Raw genomic sequence first — 22,513 nt, 5'->3', positions numbered from 1 at the left:
AACAAACAGAGAATATAAAAACATGATTTTGATGGAGTTTTATTCTCTGAGCTGAATGATTTGGTCGTGGAGCTTTCATCGTTATTGTGAACGACATCATCAACACAAACATCGAGTAGAAAATATACCCAGAAATAATCAATGATATGTTTCAAAGTAAACATATAAGAAAAATATTTTGAACTATACAAATAAGAAAAAATTGCTACTTATTAACAGCCAATATTTATGCAAAGATGGATAGTAGCTAGCAGTGGAATTCAGGAAGCGTGTTTCGTTCTATTTGGGACTCGTCAGATGGATGTACCTGAATCTCAGCGTTGATGCTCACTCTGGAACTCGAACCCAGTTCTATGAGATGCAGGTAAATCCATCTGACGAGTCCCAAATAGGACGAAACGTGCGCCCTGGATTTCACTGCTAGCCACTATCCATCACTGCTTACAATGCTTGTGAATTTAGGCTATATCGAGACAATACGAACAGTTTGCACATATGCCAATTAGAGACTGACCAGTTGCAGTCGTAAACATCAATGGGAAGATTCAAACAAACAATACTGAATGAATTTAGCAAATATTTTACTTTAAAGATTGAATTTCAAGCGTATGTTCTAAAAGTATAAATTACTGTTAGAAATGATAAATATCAAATCCTTTTGTGTGTACATATGAGGTTTCACCACTTGTTTATTTTTTTTCCAAAATGTTCTAATTTTGCTGTAATTTCTGTATTCGTAGTCTGTGGTAGTTTTTCTGTGGTTTATCATGCTTATTCACTTTGATATCAACTATTGGATGTCAACAATTATTTGTTTTCTAAATTCATTAATGCATATGATGCAAACATTTGTGAATAGGAAATAAACGAGACTACTTACTTAGGGGATTCATTAGATTTTCTAAAAAAATGAAAATGAGAAGGGAAGAGAAATTTTGTTAAATTTACAGTATACTGGTCAAGTGAATAACAATGCATATAGAAATATTCTTTGAAATAAACTATACCAGGGATTAATTTTATTCGAATGTTTGAGTTGCTTTGCCAAACATCTAAGTTCTTTTATGTTTGCAAATTTTTAAACCATAAATGCTACAATTCCGTCTTGGAGCTTAAGTGCTGAGTTCTTTTTTAAACCAAGAAAACTATATCACATCAAACATCTGGAACTTGTTTTTTTTAAAATATTATTTGATTTTATCACTGAAGATAGAAGTGTGTGGAAACGCTTATTTTTAAACTGATTGGGAATCGCTGAAGTAAATAAACCTAAGAAGTTTTCGCTTGCGTTTTCCTCTCCACACATATCCACACTAACAATATTGGTAATCGTAGCCAGTCATTAAGGTATATTATCCATATCTTCAAGTTTAATTTTTATTCGGCATGGCATTAGATCATAAATAAATATCATGTTTGACTTTTCTATTTAAAATTATAGTTAATTACACCTGACGGAGAAGCTTTGGAAGATGTGGAAACCTTTACATATCTGGGCAGCATCATCGATGAACACAGTGGATCAGATGCAGATGTGAGGGCACGGATCGGCAAAGCAAGAGTAGCATATTTACAACTAAAGAACATCTGGAGCTCAAAACAATTGTCAACCAACACAAAAGTAAGAATTTTCAATACAAATGTCAAGACAGCTCTACTATATGGAGCGGAAACGTGGAGAAATACGAAAGCCATTATCCAGAAGATACAAGTGTTTATTAACAGTTGTCTACGCAAGATACTTCGGATCCGATGGCCAGACACTATCAGCAACATTCTACTGTGGAAGAGAACAAACCAGATTCCAGCGGAGGAAGAAATCAGGAAGAAGCGCTGGAAGTGGATTGGGCACACTTTGAGGAAGTCACCCAATTGTGTCACAAGACAAGTACTCACATGGAATCCTGAAGGTCAAAGGAGAAGAGGAAGACCAAAGAACACATTACGCTGACAAATGGAGACAGATATGAGAAGAAGGAATAAAAGTTGGGTAGAACTAGAAAGGAAGGCTGAGGACAGAGTGGGTTGGAGAATGCTAGTTGGGAGTAACAGATGTAAGTAAGTAAGTAAGTAAGTAAGTAAGTAAGTAAGTAAGTAAGTAAGTAAGTAAGTAAGTAAGTAATTGAATTAGTTCATTTGCATAGATTTTGAATACTTAAATTTAAATCTATACATTTTAACAGTTGATCTGTTCAATAATCAGCCATTCAAACAAATGGTGAACAGAATAAAATCGTCATTTAATGGATATTTACAAGCAGTAAGTAATTTGCTGGGGATAACAAATATCGGATCAATAGAAATGAATCATTTCACTAAGATGAAGTTCATGTTGACAGTTTTTACTATTTTCTACTTACTTCGTTTTCGTCCAATTACTCCATTATTACACAGATCCGAATAGCAGACATCCCGATTCTCAGTTGGAAAGTTTTTAGGAACTGTATTATTACGCAAACATATTCTGTGTACTGAATAATTTGCACCGGCGACCTATGATTTAATTACAAAGATATAATTATTAAAGTGATGTAAAATATCCTACAGATAATTTAATAGGCTGAATTTAACTAAAATAAATACGTTAGCTTTTATACATTTTTCACTCACAGTACCGTATAGTATTTCATTTTCGCCATTTTATATGCAAGTTGATGAGCAATGATGTATTCAAGACTCATCAGGATACAATCACAGAAATGAAAGCAACTTTAACTATACTATACTCTTAAGAAGTGAGCAAAGGTTGTAGATCGTTATTTTTTTTCAACTGAACTCTGATCTGAATACGGATACAATTAATAAATATTTGATGATTAGGTATGGTGTTCTAACGCTTTCGAACGTTTGAGCGCGATCTATGTGTAAATCTAGGTTTCAGGGAAACTATTCCTCCAATAAGGAATATGAAGGAATATCGAAAATTAATAATATCATGAAGCCGGTATAGAATTCTAGTTTCTTGGAAACCATGAATTTTAAAAACCATCCGACATAGTGTAATTTCTCACTTAAGATAACATACTGATTCCTTCTAAAATTCCTAAAAGAACTTATCAATCTCATACATAAGGGGATTATCGCTAACATCTTAATACTACAAACTTGTCGTTAATTTGTATAACCTAAGAATGAGCATATTTCTTAGACTTGTAGGCTACTTTAGAGACACGGTTATTGAATTTTTTTTAGATAATTTATAACCTTGTACAATATAAACGTAAAACGGCTCTAAATATAAAACTCCATTTTGTGTTCAACTTGCTTATTGCGTGTATTAAATTAATAATTCAAATGGTAAGTCACTCAAATAAATATGCAAATATGGTTATCCAGATATATTTATTTCGAAATTTAACTCACTGCACATGAAGTACAGTTTTCATTTGATATTGACTTATTCGTTACTATGGGGCAGTAATCACACACATGACATTTAATTGATTGAATTTGATCTGTACAAAACAAAGTAAGTAGGATTATGTGGTATCTAGAATAAATTTATTTTAAAATCAACAAAATACTCATCAATGGAACAGGTAATAGGATTGCCTTGAACATAACTGGGATCAGATAGGATTAAAAACCACCACTAAAGTATCATCAAAAACTTCTCCTCAACACAATCGATCAATCAATCCACATTTCATCAATTTCTAAAATGTATTTAATACACAGATTTATTTTGCTCCTTCATGAATTTTGTAAGAGAAAAACAATGTATTTTGGTGTCAATGAATCAAAGTAAATAAGCTGATGGGTGAGTGATGAAAGAATTCATTGATTCAAGATAAAACTTTCTAGGGAAATTATTCAAAGTTGATTAGTATGCGAGTACATTCAATGTATAAGGTTCATGATTCGTTTTATCATATGAGAGGAAAATCTCATGATTGTATGAATATCTGATGTGTTGTTGTTTGATAAAAATTAAACTTTTGTGACCAAGCACTATAATGAATAAGTGGGTGGTGAAAACATTTGTCTATTTTCCATGACAATTGAACATTCATATTGAAGATTGTAGGAACCGTATTGTTGTAGATCATTCATGAACTGATAAAATGATTATGTGTTCATTAAAAATTGTTCGGAAGCAATAGGAATCGTAGTTAGATTTGATAGATTTATAAGTATAAATAATTTTCTATCTGTGGCGGGTGACTACTATTAGTTTTAACTTGACTTTGAATGTTTAATGCTTATTTTCATATTAAGCAAATACTGTTAATTATTATCCGTGATAAACGTATTAGCATTTATATTCAAGTAGACGTTTTACAGAAGGTAGAGTCGTTGATTGCATAAATCTTTCATATAACAGAGAAATTATTCAACTATATTGTCAAACGAAAATTAAGCCATTATTGAAAACAGTTTAACTATGAGAATGAGTTGGTTCATCATTATGTACGTCATTAGCTATAAACGACAAATCCAAATGCTTCTGGAAAAATTTCAACATTCTAGTTAAATTTCCAGTTTATATGACACTGCTACATGAAAAACAAGAACTATACACATTTGTCTAACTGATGAGAGTAAACTACTTTTCACTTAAAGTACAAATTTACTAAAACTACGTAAGCAATTTGTAACGAATCAAGAAGAAATGCCCTATGAGATCTCATTTTTATGCGTCATGTTTCTAAAAACTACATGTATTTTGTGCTACATGAATCCATGTACAAGTCATTGCCAACAGTGTTTTATATATGTAAGATTACGACGACAATTCATGGTTACGATTTTCTTAGATACATACATTTAGGCTGTAGATTACATTTTTATCTGAACGAAATCGATTACGAGGAGAGAATATTTGGGAGTTGGAAGTTCTCCAAGTAATACATCAGGATCAATATATACCATAATTTCCTCTTCGAATCGTACAAATCGTAAGTTTAAACATTCTTCACTTACAGACAACTCAAATGTATGCTACAAAATGTGAATCGAATTACTTACATCTAGTGAGTATATTGAATAAGAAATACATGGAGATTCCAACATACTTCAAACCTCCATTCATTATTCAAGAAAATTAGATTGCACAAATGTTCGGAAGTAACGTATATATATATATATATATATATATATATAATGCATTTAAAGTCTTGTTACAATTCATCCATAGACATGCACCTTCATAATCTACGCACATGAATTACCCAATTAATAACTAGAAAATCAGAAGTCAGCCATTAGAATCTGTCTATCAATCACACTTCGATGGGACTTAACTGGAACTATAGAAGTACTCTAGAATGAATCAAGTATTAGACAATATTGCTATAGTATATCTCACTCGATTAGATATAAAAGGAAATTTAGAAAATGTTTTGAGCAGTAATAAAGTATTAAGGAGCAGTGATATATATGTATGATTGTTTTGTGGATTAAGAATTGGTTTATTGCATATAACTGAAGAGAAGAAATTATTGTATCATAATCATTATTTAACTTCATAATACATGTGAATAAATATCAATAATCCATATATTTTCTTTATTATTCCTTATTGAATCACAAATACGACAGTGGGATTGTAGTTCATTAAAACAAATAGGTAATGCAGATTGGGGTCTACTGATATCGAATAACTGAAAAGTGTATAAACTAATGATATTCGAGTATCAATGTTACAATATTACTCCTGGTCCCTTTCTAGTAGTTTGATTTCTCGGAACCAGTCAACTTACAAATGGACTCATTGTTCAGAAAGAGCCTACAATAATGCAGTAAATAATTTGATTTTCGTCAAAGATTACAATTCATTCATAACATATAATGTTAATTTATTAATGTGTATTCAATGAATTCAATACACATTCATAATCAAAATATGTGAAAATTACCAGTTAATGGAGTACAGTGGATACAATCTTCAATAAAATGTCAACATATTTCTGTGTTGCCCAATTGTTCTCTCTATAAAGCGTTTTATTCATTTTGGTATAATCATTCTTTTTATTCAAATGAAATCTGTTAGTCAAACATGAAATGAATGAACAATTCCTCTTACATTTTTAATGACATAATGATTTTCAGACGACCATTGAACCATTCGGTGTGATGTATAACCAGTTAACATTGTGATAGATTCGTTTTTCCCTCTAGTTCTCCTCCAACTTTGTTGATCAACCAATCTCATTTTTGTGAAGTCCCCACACACCTGTAGTTAGACTGTACAAGTAATTCAAATGTATAAATATATATTTATTGTTCGTTAACTTGACAAATAAATTTATTTAATCTGTGTTCCCTAACTATATACTACTTAAAGGAAATATTACTATTCAATAAATGTTACTTATCATCAACATGTACAGTGTTGTTTTAAAATATTTGTTTTTTGAAATGGTATACTTAAACACCAAATTGTTTGGTGTCAATTTTCATGAAGGGATATACTACGAAAAACAATAACTGTTACTTCTTTTACATTGATATTGTACAATATAATATTTTTCGTTACTATTATTATAGAATCTTTACGGACAGTAATTCGTTATCTGGAGCAATCATTACGAATAAATTAATATATTTTTAATATCCCAGTGAGTAGAAAAATTAGATTTTCTGACGTTTCGTCATTCAGTGTTGTTATATCCTGGCGAAGATATAAGTACGGGTAATTTCCTGGACCTGTTAATTGACTATTGTTCTATATATATTCTTATTGTATGAATATTGAGGAACTAGATTGTGTATATCTATATTCGTCTTATCATAAGCTTCATTTTGACCTAGGAATTATTGTTATACGAATTACTGATCTTAAATTATATTCAATTTATTAATAATTGTCTCCCACGTTCACAGCCACATTTGTCTTGATCTTGTACAAATATTATTTTCTATCTTATGGTGTGATGAGGTCTTTCTGTCTGGTATATAAACCAAGTATGCTTGAAATAAAGGACTCGCATAGATTCGTATAGTAGAAGCTGCAATTGGTGTTCTGAACTCAATTGGACGGGCTAGGCGGACAAAGGACCAATAAGGACGCTAGACTACTTATACTGGTCGAACATCATTGATTTGTAAGGGTCAAGATCGGAAAAGTCGTATTTTGATTGATGGATAATTCACGTGATAAAAACTGGACATAAAATCAATAACGAATTAGCATACTTCTTATATTTTTTATAAAGTCATAACAAGTGTAAGCCACTTCTTCAGAGAATAAATTTACCAAATTTACATTCATCCAAGTTTAAATAGTACAACGGAACAATATTTTCATTATAATAAGTATAAAAGCAAATCAAGTACAACTAACACAATTCAATTACAAAATACTCTATTATTTTGTATCATCATTTCAGTCATTCTGTGAATGTATAACTAGTTAATTAATGTTGGTTACATTTTCTGTTTATGGAAAAAAATATTGAAACCAGGTTTTTATATTAACGAAATCAAAGGATAAACTTGTTAAATGTGTGTTGTATTGTATTGATCACAAAGTCATTTATGATACAAAGATTAGATAGCTTCAGTAAAGACACTCATGAGACTAGATTTTGTTAAACCATTCTAAATATCACTTTTTTAGCTTTAAGTTATGGAAGCTATAGTTAAGATAATTTATACGAATATTCGTCAGGGTTAGAACGAATAGGTTGATAAAAATTGGGCGCCGAGTATACAGAAGTCATTAAATGTGAAAAATTATATTTGAAATAGTCTCAGAGATTGAAATTCAAATAATTCCAACGTTCCGTTCAACTAAATTGTCTGGACTTCTTCAGGGTAATAATCAAAATCAAAATCATCAAAGAAAAAAGGAATTCAACACCCAAATATGATTGGTTTAACGTAGTATAGATTTTGATATGATTGTTTAAAAAACACTATATATTTCTTTGATGATTTTTATTATTTCCCTGAAAAAGTCCAGACAAGTTAGCTGAACAGAACGTTGGAATTATTTGAATTCCAATCTCTGAGACTATTTCAAATATAATTTTTCACATATAATACAGTTATGATAGCTTATTGATTGAATGATCTGGAAGTTTCCGAACAACTAAAACAACTTACATATAGTATTCTCTTCTCAATATTTTATCTCTATTTTTAATGCGAATAATTCCCGCACTAATTAATTTGTCATAATTCATCGTACAAAAATATTCATATTCAGATTTGTATTTATCCTTCCAACAGTTTTGTTAGATGTTGACCGAATTTGGGTATATTTAAATATGTAAAGAAAGAAAGAACAAGACCAGTACCAGAATAATATAAACTTGCCTCCATTCCCACTGTCTAGAAACGACTGATTATTTTCAATTTTCAAAACTTGAAAATATAATACGATTGCTCGACTGAATACAGCTCGGATGAAAAATAGCAAGTTGTAATTAATGTCATTTAAAAAAATTACATAACGGACATTGGTATCTATGGTCATCATCCCATAACAAGATTTATAACTACACCTTTTGGCATGCATACATTTGACTTTAATCCTTCAACTGTGACTAATTCAGCAAAACGTAGTAAACTAAATGTCCTTATGCCCACTATTAAATTAATGACAAGAAATAGCACTACGAACACTTATCATTCCTTTTATTCAACCAATGTATGCGCTTTGGTACATGCATATGAATTGGTAGGCATAATAAGTGTGATATTCATAAATTCAATTTTTGCCAAATCGCGTACAACTTAGGCACTCGAACGTTTGAACCGTTCAAATCGCAAGTTAGGAGACAGAAAATGAGGGGTAATGAATTTTATTTTGAACAGTACAATAACATTCGGGTATTTATATTTTTTGGTGAGAAAGAAATCGTCATTATAATCATCCAATCCACATACAGTGGTTCTAGCATTTGTTCAGTCAGGAAGCTACAAGTAGATATTCTGGAGTGTCCTTACGAATTATGATCGGATGGGATATCTTCCGCTTTGTCACAGCTTCTTAGAGTCTCCTTGAGATCATCGGGAGCCTTCTCCACAGAAGGAAGTAATACCATATGGGAATTCGTTTACTTTTGGCTATTGTAGGCAGTGATTTATGTAGTAAGGAGGGATAAACTGGTTGATGAACATAGTCTTTCTAAGACGAATTTTAATCTGAAATCATTTCATCACTTTTGTAGTCAAGGCTTAGAGAGACAGGATTTTGAGAAAACTACATTTCATTTGTTTTACTCTTCTCATACTTTCAAATTTTTAAGATAACTATTATCGCACAAACCACGTCCAACTACGGTTAATTCCTTCTCTATTCTATCTTCTGAACACAAACTTTCTACCTGGTTGAACTAATTTCTGATCAAAGGTTGTCGTAGCGCTCTGGAAACAAGCTATTGAAATCTAATCACAATCAGCTCTGTTTCCTTTTGATACAAATATCCTTGAAATCGCGCCTTTGTATTATTCCCAGTATAGAATTCTGTGATGTAAAACATGTCACGTTCATGTTCCGTTGTAAACTTAATATTTAGTTATGTTGTTTTGAGAAGTTCCAACTTACGAGAAGCATGTTCTTAATCATTACAGGCAACAAATTCTATGTGCAATGTTATGTCTTTACCAACTTTATTGAAAGAAGAAACCTCTGTTCTTAACTTAAATATAAGGCCTTTTTGAGTTCGGTTTGTGATCTCATTATATGTTAAACTTCTGTATATACAGGAGATAATTTGAATAAGCTAACAGTTTTAGAAAACTGACTGAAATAGTAACGTATGTTTAGTGAATGTTCGAAGATACATAACTTTTCACATCAATAAATATAATGCTTTACTGCTTATATAAACTGTACTCGAATATTCAAGTTTACTTTGTTTTTAAGCATCACGTAAACTATAATATCAACCTTTCATTTACTTCTAGAACTTCTGTTTTTATACTCCTGTCAGTTCTGTCTCTAGAATATTCATACTTTCAAATACAATTATTGTTACGAACTCTCACTGTTGGGGCAATTATGTCGAAAGATGCAAAAGAATTATTTGTAGTTACACTGGGTACTAAATCCAACTGAATAGATTGGACTCACTAACAGCTGGTAAATTGAATGGTTTTTATCAATAATTGAATTAAAGGCAAAAATCTGGAAGATTTGTTTTTCATATTGATAAGTTAAGTGGAAATACTATGACTGATTAATAAATCCAATATAATAAAAATGAGTTTCATTGTATTCATGCAATGATAATTAGTGTTTTAGATCAGCTGACGGGATCGTTACAACGATATTTTTCCATAATAGGTATATCAAGTGACTTCTTCCATGCTATAGTGAACGAACGACATATCAATCATGATCTCCCAACTTATATTCAATTACAAATTAGTTTTCTTGTTATTTCCCTAAGTGAATTGTTATGATTTAAGACAAGTAAATTTACGTTCAAACTATAAATTTATTACAAATAGAACGATATATGTAGTACATAGTGAACTATTTCAAGAAACAACAAATTTAATATGTGAATGTGTATGGAAGAAGGTAGAGTGTTTAATAATGAATAGATTTCAATTAAAATGACCAAAATGTATATAAATTCAAAGCAAGTATATAAATCACAGAAGATTATGGGCTTAGTCATTCATAGAATGTATTTACTGATTCCTATGCAAACAAACAGAACAATAATAACATGACGATGAATAGATAATTTTGTCATTCCGTTACATAGATCTGTTGAGCAACAACTAATTTGATCGTCAATATACAATCTTTCACATGTAGTTCCACAAAATTTACTGATAATTCCAGAACCACGAGTTGTCTGAAAATGTAAATCAAAATTAAATATTCAGTCAAAATAAAGTTGACGATAAGTTTAATTTAAGTGAGGGAAACACCAGACATGTCACTTGAAATCTATAACTAATAAATGATTTTAAACAGAGATGGATGATGGCTAGTAGTGGAATCTAGAGTATGTATTTCTCTCTAGTTAGGGCTTGTCAGCTGGATATACCTGTGCTTCAGAGTTGATGTTCACTTCGGGACTCGAACCTAGTACCATTCGTTTCAAATGTCACCGAATTATACACTTAGCTACTGAGTGCAAATGGCAATTTGCTTGTGCAATGGAGTGGATTTTAATTCATCAATACAAGTGAAGTAAAAGATTTGTACTAATTTATTCGATAACCATAAATTAGTGAGAGATTTATTTTAGGACATCATAAAATGTTCTAAATCAGTGTAAAGTTTAACAGTTGTAAATTTTTTTATTTTGTTGATCTTAATTTGAGTTAGACTGCTTAATTTTATTATCTATATAGGTGATTTATTATATGTTAATATTATGACTTACCAACTTATGGTTTGGTTAAATTTGATAAACATTGTCGATGTATAACGTAATTTAACTCATGATCATTTCATGATCATTTGTAATTACGGAAATCTAATCTAGGAGATTTTATAGGAAGTGAAGATTTGTGATGCTGAACACAAGTTATCAACTAGCTAGCTGTATAAAAGATGTTATTTATACTTCTTGAAATGCTTACTTTTTGTTAACAATTAAAATACGTAATGTAGCATTAAAAGTTTTCTATTACATCATCATGTTTATTCCTTGTCCATATGTCCATATATATATATATATATATATATATATATATATATATATATATATATATATATATATATATATATAATGAAATATATTACATTGGTTATTTGAACTTACCACACATGCACCACAACCGCTAAGTACCTTTTGGTTACTTTTTGTACAATTCAAACACGTATAGCAACGAAATGGATTTGCTGTGAATTGAATTAGAGAAATCAATATGATATAATGACAATATAATATAAATGAATTAAATCTGTCAATATACATGCGATCGGATAACTTATATAAATATTGTCAGATATTTATATTCGACTTGAAATGACTGTGTAAAATGCAAAGAAAAATCCTACAAATTTACTAGAAGTTGTCCTGTAGAACGATTTTCATTTACCACTTGAATGAAATGAAGTCATGAGATTAAACGTAAGTGTTTAGACTTGACATAATCAAAATACTATATTAAAATAATGCACATTTACTATCCAAGATTCATGTTAATAAAAACAAGATTGAAATAACCCTAGTTGATAATAAACAAAGTGAAAATTCATAATTTAGTTGACAAACATATTTTGATCTCCCTGTTAGATGATGGTTTACAGTTATCATGTGTACAAAAATATAAAATATCATTTATTTTTCAGTATGTTCATTTCGCTACAACTTAAGTGTTCTTAAATAGTATATCTGCGTAAAATTAACTAAGTTTAGTTTTGTAAAGAAAACAAATTACTTACCTATAGGAACTGATGGAATTTCTAAAATCAAGTTTAAAATGAAAGTGTTGAAACAATGATATATTAATGAAATAATACATTAAGAAATTGTACTTCACAACTTTTTGACTAAAGACATAACTAGGTAAGATTGACATTCAACGTCATTACTTTCAATAATTAGATAAACATTCTATAGCTGTCTTTGGATAACAAAAGCAGTTGATAATCCAAATGGTGACGATCGATAAACTTCCTCTTTTTATTGAATTGTTTAGATTAACGTGAATTAATAGACAATTTAAACCTAAATCTGTTTAAGCTTTTCAATATGTTCACATTTTGTATAATAAGTTAGTTTTTATATTTTCTTGTTTTAAAATAGTTGATGTTTCTTTTAATAATGAATATAATGAAATTATTTTTTCATGACTTACTTCCAGTGTTATCAACTGTTAACCCGTTACACAAATCAGTGTTACACTGCGTTCGATTTTCGTTTGGGAAGTTAATGGGTATGCCATCCTTAAACACGCATATTCTGTGAATCGAATAATTATAACCAGCCGTCTGAAAATTTATGAAAAAAAACGGACATGAATTAGAACGGATCAAAATAACTCACAGACACAACTCAAGAATAAACATACGATAAAATGAATAAATAAATGTATTTCTTATGTTTGTTAGGAACAGCAGCTTATCTTATTATCGTTTCGACTATAAGAAGAGCAACAACTACGATAACAATACATTATAGTAAGTCCATACCAAAAAATAACTACAGACTGTCATTTCATTCAGCGTGTAATATTAGTTTATCAAAAATTCATATAATTTAATAAACATAGAAACATGTTTCGATAATGCAATAAGAAGACGAAGACTATCAGCACTATGTGATATATTAGCGCAATACATTTCGAACAATCTGATCACATAGTTCTGATAATCTTCGTCTTCTTATTACATTATCGAAATTTATCAAAGAGACCAATTGCTTTAAATAGAAATGTGTTTATTAAACGGCTTAACTTACTGAGCAAGATGTACAGTTGTTCTCTTCTGATATTGATACGCTTGTTACTATCGGACAATAATCACAGACGTAGCAACGCACTGAATGACATCGTTCTATGTTAAAAGCAAACAACCATTGGAAATCCAAGAATTTAGAGTAAAGTGATAAAATCTTGAAAAAAACAATTCAATCAATCCAAGTTTTATTGGATAGAAAATTATTAAATAAAAATTTACTGTATGTGTTTGCCTGTTCATTTAAAAAAAATTAAGGCGATAATATTAGTCAACTTGTAGACAACAGGTTATTTGAATATTACATACATGTCCCCTTTGTTCAGTTAAAAGTCTGATAATAAGGCAGAAGTATACATCCGACAACATATTGATTTGTTTAATTTTTGTACAAACTAATTTACAAATGAAAAATTCTCCCATTTTTGTTCATTCAGACACAATTTATAAAGCATAAGTAGGTGTTCAGTAACTTGGGAAATAACCAATTAGTTTATAAGAAATGTCACATACTATTCAAACCTGGTATTTAAGTGTTATATTTTACGGATATAATGACGACAAATCTAGTTTATCATTGAAAAGTGTATACAAAAACCATGATAGACTCTCTAAGGGCAGTAACTCGAACGCTCTTGATCGAGTTAGAGCTTACCACTAACAATCACTTGAATGGGTAACTTTAACTGATTAGTCTCTAAAATGGCCACTTTCTCCACTATCACTGAATTTATTTAGTGGTCTGCACAATGTAATAACACTTTTGTCATCTAACCCTTCACAGACTAATTTTCTGTTAAGAGAATGAATTATAGACTTGGACTTTACAAATGACAAAAATCCTTTTTGATGGAAAACGTAAACAAGATTCATTTTTCGGAATGTATGAAGTATTATTTTAAACTATTTGAAGTTAATCTCTCTACTTTTAAATGCCAAATGTTGCCTCCCAACTGGGATGTATTATCACCTAGATAGATCGTATGAAATGAATTAGTTGAGGAGGTTGGCCACTTCATTTATTTCGGAAGTCTCACCAGCTCTGATAGGTCGTAGGCTGACGAAATCCATAGATGATTTCATAAAGCTCACTTAGCTTTTCCCAACTTGCAACACTTGTGGCATAGGCACCATTACCTCCTTTCAACAAAGTCTATGGCCATACGTGCGCGTCAAATATATATATAATTTAGATGTCCGAGCGGCACCAGTTACTCATGGTAAACAATGGATTAAACAGTACTGAAGTAGAGTTCTAGGTAAAGATGGCAAATCAGTTAATAAAAGCTGTGAAACTTCATCGCCTGAGGTGATAAGCAGATGAATCAGGGATTCCAAACTGTAACCTACTGAGACATTGAAAGCTGGCTATTGTGAAATCAAGTTAATTGGATATAAGATACTGGGAAGTCAAGAAGTGATATCAATATTCGAAGTCATTCAGCGTTGATCTGAATCATGTTGATGGGTGAAGACCAAGTGATTGGGGTCTGAGAGTTCGCTTCTACCAACAATTTAAGATCTTAAGTGACGTGTCACGAAATCGGTGGTATTAGAGCAAATGGATTCTTTACTTACTTTGATATTGTGAGCTCCAAGATTATATTATATTACTTACCCCATATTTCCATTTCGTCTTTCAAAACAATTTTCTGTTTCCTACTTATACTGAAAATGATTTTTATCATATTCTTTCTAAATCACCGCGTTAGCATTTCATTGTAATGTGGGACCATGTACATTTTTGCTAAAATCTGAGTTCATCATGATTGACTATCCATTGTTACTCTTTCCCGTTGATAGATTCAAACTTCAAATGTCAAACTGTACAAATATTTCGGTGATCTGTCCTTCTAAGTTTACATAATTTCTAGTCTTTACTTATCAAACAAACAACCCATTAAATACATATAGGAAAAAAGGAGTTATTCTACCGGATCGAAATAAAATACTAACTGAAAAGACTTCGGTTACAATCTTAAGAGAGTTTGATAGAACCTCCTTCAGTTGGAATTCAAATCACTGGAATATATTTAACACAAAGCTTAACATAGAACATTCTCATCTCAGAATCAAACTGAATTACTTACGTTTATCCAGAATATTCACCATAATGTACAAAAAGATTCCAATATACTCCCAGCCACTTTTCATTCTCCGATCACTTTAAAGTACTGGAAGATATGTGCGACTTCAATTCCGAGAAATAAAACTAGTCTCACAAGCATGGAAATAAATTAATCTGTGTGAAATATGTTAATCGTGCTATCATAGACATGTCGTATCTGGACTACAAACACTAACCAATCAGATGCCAGTAAATTGCTATTTAGTCAGTCTATCCATTGATCACAAACTTGTCTGTTCGACTCCATTGGACCATTAATAAAAACGAACCATGTGATGAATAGAATGTTGATTTTAAGCTGATTCGTTTTTTTAAAGGTAATCCGGGTGGAATGAAATAACAGCTTTTTCTACTAACGATGTTGATACAGATCTGTCGCGTTATTTTTTATGGGAATTTGTAAAACATTGATAACAAAACATGGAAGACGAAGGTTATCAGAATCATGTGGTATATTTGCTCAATACAGCTTAAGAGTGAAACGAGTGAATCACAGAACGAGTAAATAAACGTTTACAATTTAGACGATTTCTGTACTACCTCTTATTAGAGTTGTTCACAATTATTGCAGTTTTGAACAAAAGAGTTAAACATCATTCAAATAAATGAATATTTTACATAGTCCAAGTGACAAACTGTGAGGTCTGTCGACGTCACTTAAATAAGACTTTTGTTACATTAGATCATCAAAGTTGTTATGTGTCATCAACATTTACTGTTGATAGCTCAATTATTTAGAGGCAGTCAACAATCGAATAAGACTATTATTCCGACTGAATATCTAATAGTATCCTTAACAATCTAATCTTCATTAAGACTTAATTTTAATCAGTATTATTTTTAATTCTTTTACACACTTAGAATGGAAATGTATGAAAGTTAACAGTTAATGGAGTACAACGGATACAATCTTGACTACAATGTCAACATATTTCTGTGTTGCCCAATTGTTCTCTCTATTATTATTATTATTATTATTATTATTATTATTCATTCTGGTGGAATCATTCTTTTTATTCGAATAAAATCTGTTGGTCAAAAATGAAATGAATGAACAATTCTGTTATATCCTAGTGAAGACCTATTAATGGACTATAGTTCTATATATATTCTTATTGTATAACTATTGAGTAACTAGATTGTGTATATCTATATTCATCTTATTATAAACTTCATTCTGACCTATGAATTATTACTGTACGATTTACTGTTCCCAAATTATGTTTAGTTTATAGATTATTGTATCCCATTTTCACAGCCACATTTGTCTTGATCTTGTACAAATATTATTTTCTATCTTATGGTGTGATGAGGTCTTTCTGTCTGGTATATAAACCAAGTATGCTTGAAATAAAGGACTCGCATAGATTCGTATAGTAGAAGCTGCAATTGGTGTTCTGAACTCAATTGGAAGGGCTAGGCGGACAAAGGACCGATACGGACGCTAGACTACTTATACTGGTCAAACATCATTGATTTTGACACTGTTAATATCAGAAAAGTCGTATTTTGATTGGTGGATAATTCACGTGATAAAAGCGGGACATAAAGTCAATAACGAATCGGCCTTCGTCCTATTTTTTATAAAGTCATAACAAATTCCTCCTACATTTTTAATGACACAATGATTTTCAGATTACTATTGAATTATTCAATTTGATGCATGACCAGTTAACATTATGATAGGTTCTTTTTTTCCTCTTATTGTCGTCCAACTTTGTTGATCAACGAACCTTATTTTTGTGAAGTAACCATACATCTGTAGTTAAACTGTACAAGTATTGTTAATGCATTATTCTGAGAATCTTGTATTTGTCATTTGTTAGCTTGACAGATCAATTTATATATTTTTACTACTAAAAGGAAAGAATTCAACTCAAAAAGCGTTTCCTATTATTATATTACTATGCAATTACACAACAACAAAAAAACATCATCTTGTGTCATCATTTCTGTCACTGTATCAATGAATTACCAACAATGTGTGCAGTGGAACGACTTATATAAACCAGTGAAATTAAAGATTCCTATAATTTCTGGTTCTGAGGTGCATTTACTGAAAGGCCATATTGATTATTTGAAATAATAATCTGTTAATCACATTGTTTACCTTTCTTCCTTTCTTCAGTTTGCTACGCAAATGTGACGTTTGTCTGTCTCAGATTAATAGTCAGAACGTTTTGTATTAGGTTGATATATATGGCTATTACTACGATCTAAAACACTGTAATCTAAATGGTTTGTTTAAGGTATTGTGTTTTCTTCGATTCATTTTTGCTTGTTTATCTAATTGTTATCAATTTCTAAGTGAATCTATTGATTTTGGGTTATATACGTATAATTATATAAATGTCGTTTCAACAAACTTCTTTAGATATGTACACTGAAATTGATTCTGAACACAGTAAAACTATTATTAAGGATAAGCGAATGAAGAGTGTATTTAAAGAAAACTTTCTTTGATTCCCCATTTATTTGATCTTATCTTATCTATTATTATCGAACATAAATGAATCAGTTTGTTTCACACGGGGTGTGTAACATGTTAGCAGTACGACTGTGCACTTTTTGAATGAAACGTTTGAACTGTCGGTTTTAACTATTTTCAGATAATATCATTGAACGATATTGAAGACTTACTGATGGTGAAAAGAGATAAGACAGAGTTTCATATGTTTATTATACTCAATGAAACTTTAAATCTCGAATAAACAGGAGATATGATAATAGTAATGCGTTAATTAGTTTCAGAATGTTTAGCAGAAACAATATTTGTTGTTGCTGATATAATAGTAACAATGTTAAGAAGTTTCAATTAGATTCTTTGAGAAACACTTGAATAAATATCCAATGAACTTTCATTTATATCTTTCATTTCACAGGAAGTCATTTTTGTTATATCCCGTAGAGAATTATGAATGGTAACTTTGTGGACTATTTATGGACCAATATATGTATATTTCTTATTGTATAATCGTTAAGTAACTAAACTATTTATATTCGTGTCCCTCTTATTATAAGCTTCATTTCGACCCATAGACTATTATTATACAATTTACCATTACTGAGTTATTCCCAGTCTATTAACTACTGATAAGTACTCAAGACTGCTCATACGGCATTTGTGTATCATTGGGCGATCAGTATATTCACTGTTCTTTGATTGGCGGTCTTATCACGTTCGTATATTAACAGGGCACGTGCGCACTCACACGCTATAACAATTTTAACAAAACTAGTAACGTATTTTATCTAGACAATTGGGCTTATTCAGTATCTAATATGGTATTAGATGACAGATATATATCATGTTCAATCTTTCTATGTCTATACTTATTTTAACAAATAAAGCTTATGCATCAATTAATCGGGGGAACTATTATTACAGGTTAATTGAAAATATAACAAAAGCTAATATCAACAAGCTATAAGCCTTATGGTTTTATTATTATCATTTAAATACATTTCACAGTAACCTAAAAAGTTAACTTCTTATTATGAAAGGTATAATTTCTTAAACGAAAGAATGAATGATGGAACAAATGCATTTCTTTACATAGTTCATGTCCAATATCCGAGATAAACTATCTGACAGTCGATGTTATTCTTGTGAAACTAAATTTAATGCTTATTTTTTGTGTATATACATTACTCAATGATTAATTCTTAGCAACTCTTATAATATACAATATTGATTATATTATGTAACAGACAAATAACTTTTTAATAAAAAATTAATATATGAAATCTATTAGAAAAATTTAAGAATTTTCAAACATTATGGATCATACAGTTTCACAGTCTATGAATGAAGTCATAAATGGATTTGTTCTATTGAAATGTATTTATGTTTAAAAGAATAATATGAGTTTACCAGACTATAAGATCATGAATGTGTAAAGAAAGTTTGAAATATTAATCAGGATATGTTTAATACTCCTTTATAAACTTGCTTTATCGATGAACAAGGAGGATCTGATGCAGACGTAAAGGTGAGAATTGGAAAAGCAAGGCCCCAGGACAGAGTTGGATAGAGAATGCTGGTGGTCAGCGTACGCTCTTATATGAGGGGTGACAGGCGTAAGTAAGTAAGTAATCAAATTGCTTGATACTAGAGTAACTTTGCCAAAAATGAAGAAAAACCAATCATTGATAATTGAATGACATATTTTGGAAATTGGGGATTCGCTTTGGATAATTCAGATAATAGAATTTATAAGGTTATTAATGATAATAATATCTAACAGATGGGTTATTTGATAAGCCTAAATATAATATTTTGTAGAGGTCAGAATATACTTATCAGTAAATGTAGATATATAAGAGGACAATTCAAAACTGTTGGCATCTAAAAACGTCTATACATAGGAATGTTGAGTACCAAAATACACATCAAACATTTCAGCAGATAACAAGTCGAAGTAAATCATTATTTCATGAACGCTTGCAATTAGTTATTAGAACAATATACTGTGCTTAATTAAGAGATCAAATGAAATCCAGACAGATATATTAACTCTGTTTACTTACATTAGTGATCGTCTATTACTCTATTATTACACACATCTGAAGTGCATACAACCCGATTATGCATTGGAACGTTTTGACTGTTTTCTAAACATATCCTGTGTACAGAAAAATCTGCAATACCAACTTGTAATCAAATTAAAATAACATAACAATATCCACCAAGTAAGTTTATTGAATGAATATGTTGGGAAACGATTAAGTAAGCAATTTCGCATCTAATCCGTTATCAATCTTGCTTGCCTTGGTGACCTAACCCAATAATGTTTGTTATGCAATTCTTCGCATGACACTGATTATTAGTCTTCACTTGTCATCTGATCTCTACTCACTTGGTCAATTTTGTCTTAGGAATTACATAACAAAAGCTTTAATATCTTATTTCCAGATAATCCTGTTCCTGTGCCTTCAGTTTTATATTCTAGAATATTCTCGTGTTCAATCTATAAATATTCACATTATTTGGCATTTAATTATCTTCTATCGTTCTTTCATACTTATTGACTTATTCATTAATTCTCATTAATGAAAATTTTTACAATGTTATGATATAAAATATTTAAGCTGATTTTTGATGATTACTACTATTATGTTTAGGTGGTAAGCAGTTGACGAGAAACTGTGAAATATGGTAGATTCATGTTATTCTGATACGTTAATCGCTGTTGAATTAGTCAATTTCTTAAAATGTCAGATAAGATTTTGGTTTAGACAATCAATAGACAAACTTACAAGGAACGACAGTTTATTCAGTATTTATTTGAATAGAATTATTTAATGAAAACAGGAATGAGTAGAGGGTTTAGCACAACCATGATCGAACTATTAATCCGATTGCTACTCTTTCAATTATTAGGAGTATTAGTTTACTGTTTTCCAGTGTCTAAGCTCAATTTGTAAGTATATCGAAATTCTGATGAAACTATTTATCTACTTCATAACAAGACGAGACATTGATAATACATATGAAGTAAAACTCTTACTGTAGGTCTCATGCATTCTGAAATTCATCCAGAATCTGTTTCTTATGAAATTCGACGAAATACCTATCCTTCGAAGGTCCTCGGCAAAATTATTCACAGTTACAGTTGAAAATATTATGGCTAAGATATCAATCTTACAACCATATCTCTCCTATGGAATACCCAAGATTAAGTATATTTCAGTGATTCATAAGAGAATTCATTCGAAACTTTGAGGTATTTTGTACGCCATGATTAGTTTCATTCTGTTCATACTGATGAAGTCAAATAGAGAGGAAATAACGATTGTAAATTTCAAATTAATGAAAAAAAACAACTTAGTTGTGTATGTTGGAGAACAAGTCTTAATAGAAATCATAGTTATGTAAACATATATATAAATAAACAATTATTTTTAGAAACTCGGAAATGTTTATTGTAAAAGTTAACTCTCTGCACATGAAGTACAGATTCCACTTAATGTTGAAAGCGCTAATACTACCAGATGGCATTCACATGCATCATATTTAACTGAATATATTTAATCTGTTTAAAACAAAGTAAGAATATGTCATATAGAGAATAATTTTAAAATCAGCAATTCAATAGGTGATATGATTGTCTTAGACATGACTGGGATCAGACAGAATAAAAACCACCACTAAATGATCATTAAATATTTCTCACGATCACAATCAATCAATCCACATTTCATCAATTTCTAAAATGTATTTAATACTTACTTACTTACGCCTGTCGCTCTTCGTGGAGGAGCATAGGCCACCCACCAGTATTCTCCATCCAACCCTATCCAAAGCAATCCCTTCCAGTTCTTTCCAGTTAACATTCATCCTTTTCATATCTGCTTCTATTTCCTGGCGTAATGTTTTCTTTGGCCTTCCTCTTTTCCGCTTCTCTTCAAGATTCAAAGTTAGGGCTTGTCCTCGTGATGCAATATTGTGCCGCCTATAACCAATTTGTTGAATGCACATAGATCTGCAAATTTATCCCCATTTTCACTTCTCTCTCCAGTCCATGTCGTTCAATTATATCTTCATATCCTGTGTTGTCCACTCTGACTTTAGCATTTAGATCTCCTATCAGGATTGTGAGGTCAATTCTTCAGCCTCTCGTAGAACTGATCGTTGCTATCATTGGTGGGTGCATAACACTGGATAACATTGATTGTGACCCCTTCCTTCTTTGTTTTGAATGATGCTTTGATTATCCTGGTTCCATGAGATCCCCATCCTACGAGTGCATTTCGTGCTTCTCTGGACAGAATTAGACCAACTCCTTTAGTTTTTGGAGCATTTTCCCCTTCGTGACTGGAGTACAGCAGCATCTCTCCTGTACCTAGCCTTTGTTGTCCAGCTTGTGTCTAATGGGTTTCGCTGATTCCGAGTACTGCCAGTTTGTATCTCCTCATTTTCAATGCTATTTGACTGGTCTTTCCTGTCTCCCACATTGTCCGAACGTTCCATGTCACCATAAAGAGTGTTGCTCTGGTTGTTAGAAGGTGCATCGGCCTCGTGACTTCTAAAAATTTCGGCTTTCATCATGAGGCGTCATAGTTAT

At 30.9% G+C, this 22,513-nt stretch overlaps 2 protein-coding genes across 2 annotated transcripts; both read right to left on the bottom strand.

Moving 5' to 3' along the window:
* Positions 1–872: 872 nt before the first annotated feature.
* Positions 873–6,154, bottom strand: Smp_161340 (hypothetical protein; the record flags this gene model as incomplete). The annotated part of the gene is made up of 4 exons (XM_018794782.1): positions 873–901; positions 2,361–2,493; positions 4,810–4,941; positions 6,026–6,154. 4 exons carry the CDS (start codon positions 6,152–6,154, stop codon positions 873–875), a joined length of 423 nt encoding a protein of 140 aa, XP_018649160.1.
* Positions 6,155–10,371: 4,217 nt separating this feature from the next.
* Positions 10,372–15,564, bottom strand: Smp_072190 (putative sm29). Its single transcript, XM_018794781.1, has 6 exons — positions 15,409–15,564; positions 13,323–13,417; positions 12,721–12,853; positions 12,305–12,325; positions 11,679–11,758; positions 10,372–10,760 (listed from the first exon to the last, which is right to left on the bottom strand). Exons 1-6 carry the CDS (start codon positions 15,470–15,472, stop codon positions 10,578–10,580), a joined length of 576 nt encoding a protein of 191 aa, XP_018649159.1. The 5' UTR covers positions 15,473–15,564; the 3' UTR covers positions 10,372–10,577.
* Between the last annotated feature and the right edge of the window lie 6,949 nt (positions 15,565–22,513).

Source organism: Schistosoma mansoni, chromosome 1, assembly GCF_000237925.1.
Source record: "Schistosoma mansoni strain Puerto Rico chromosome 1, complete genome".
Lineage (NCBI taxonomy): Eukaryota > Metazoa > Platyhelminthes > Trematoda > Strigeidida > Schistosomatidae > Schistosoma > Schistosoma mansoni.
This window is presented reverse-complemented; position numbering and strand designations above follow the sequence as displayed.

Excerpts from the sequence above, each read along its gene's own strand:
- Smp_072190 (XM_018794781.1), bottom strand. The coding sequence starts at position 15,472 with ATGAAAAGTGGCTGGGAGTATATTGGAATCTTTTTGTACATTATGGTG. Across the intron at positions 12,326-12,720 it reads AACAGTTGATAACACTGGAA|AAATTCCATCAGTTCCTATA; the intron begins GTAAGTCATGAA and ends ACTTGATTTTAG. Across the intron at positions 11,759-12,304 it reads AATTCCATCAGTTCCTATAG|CAAATCCATTTCGTTGCTAT; the intron begins GTAAGTAATTTG and ends TTCAATTCACAG.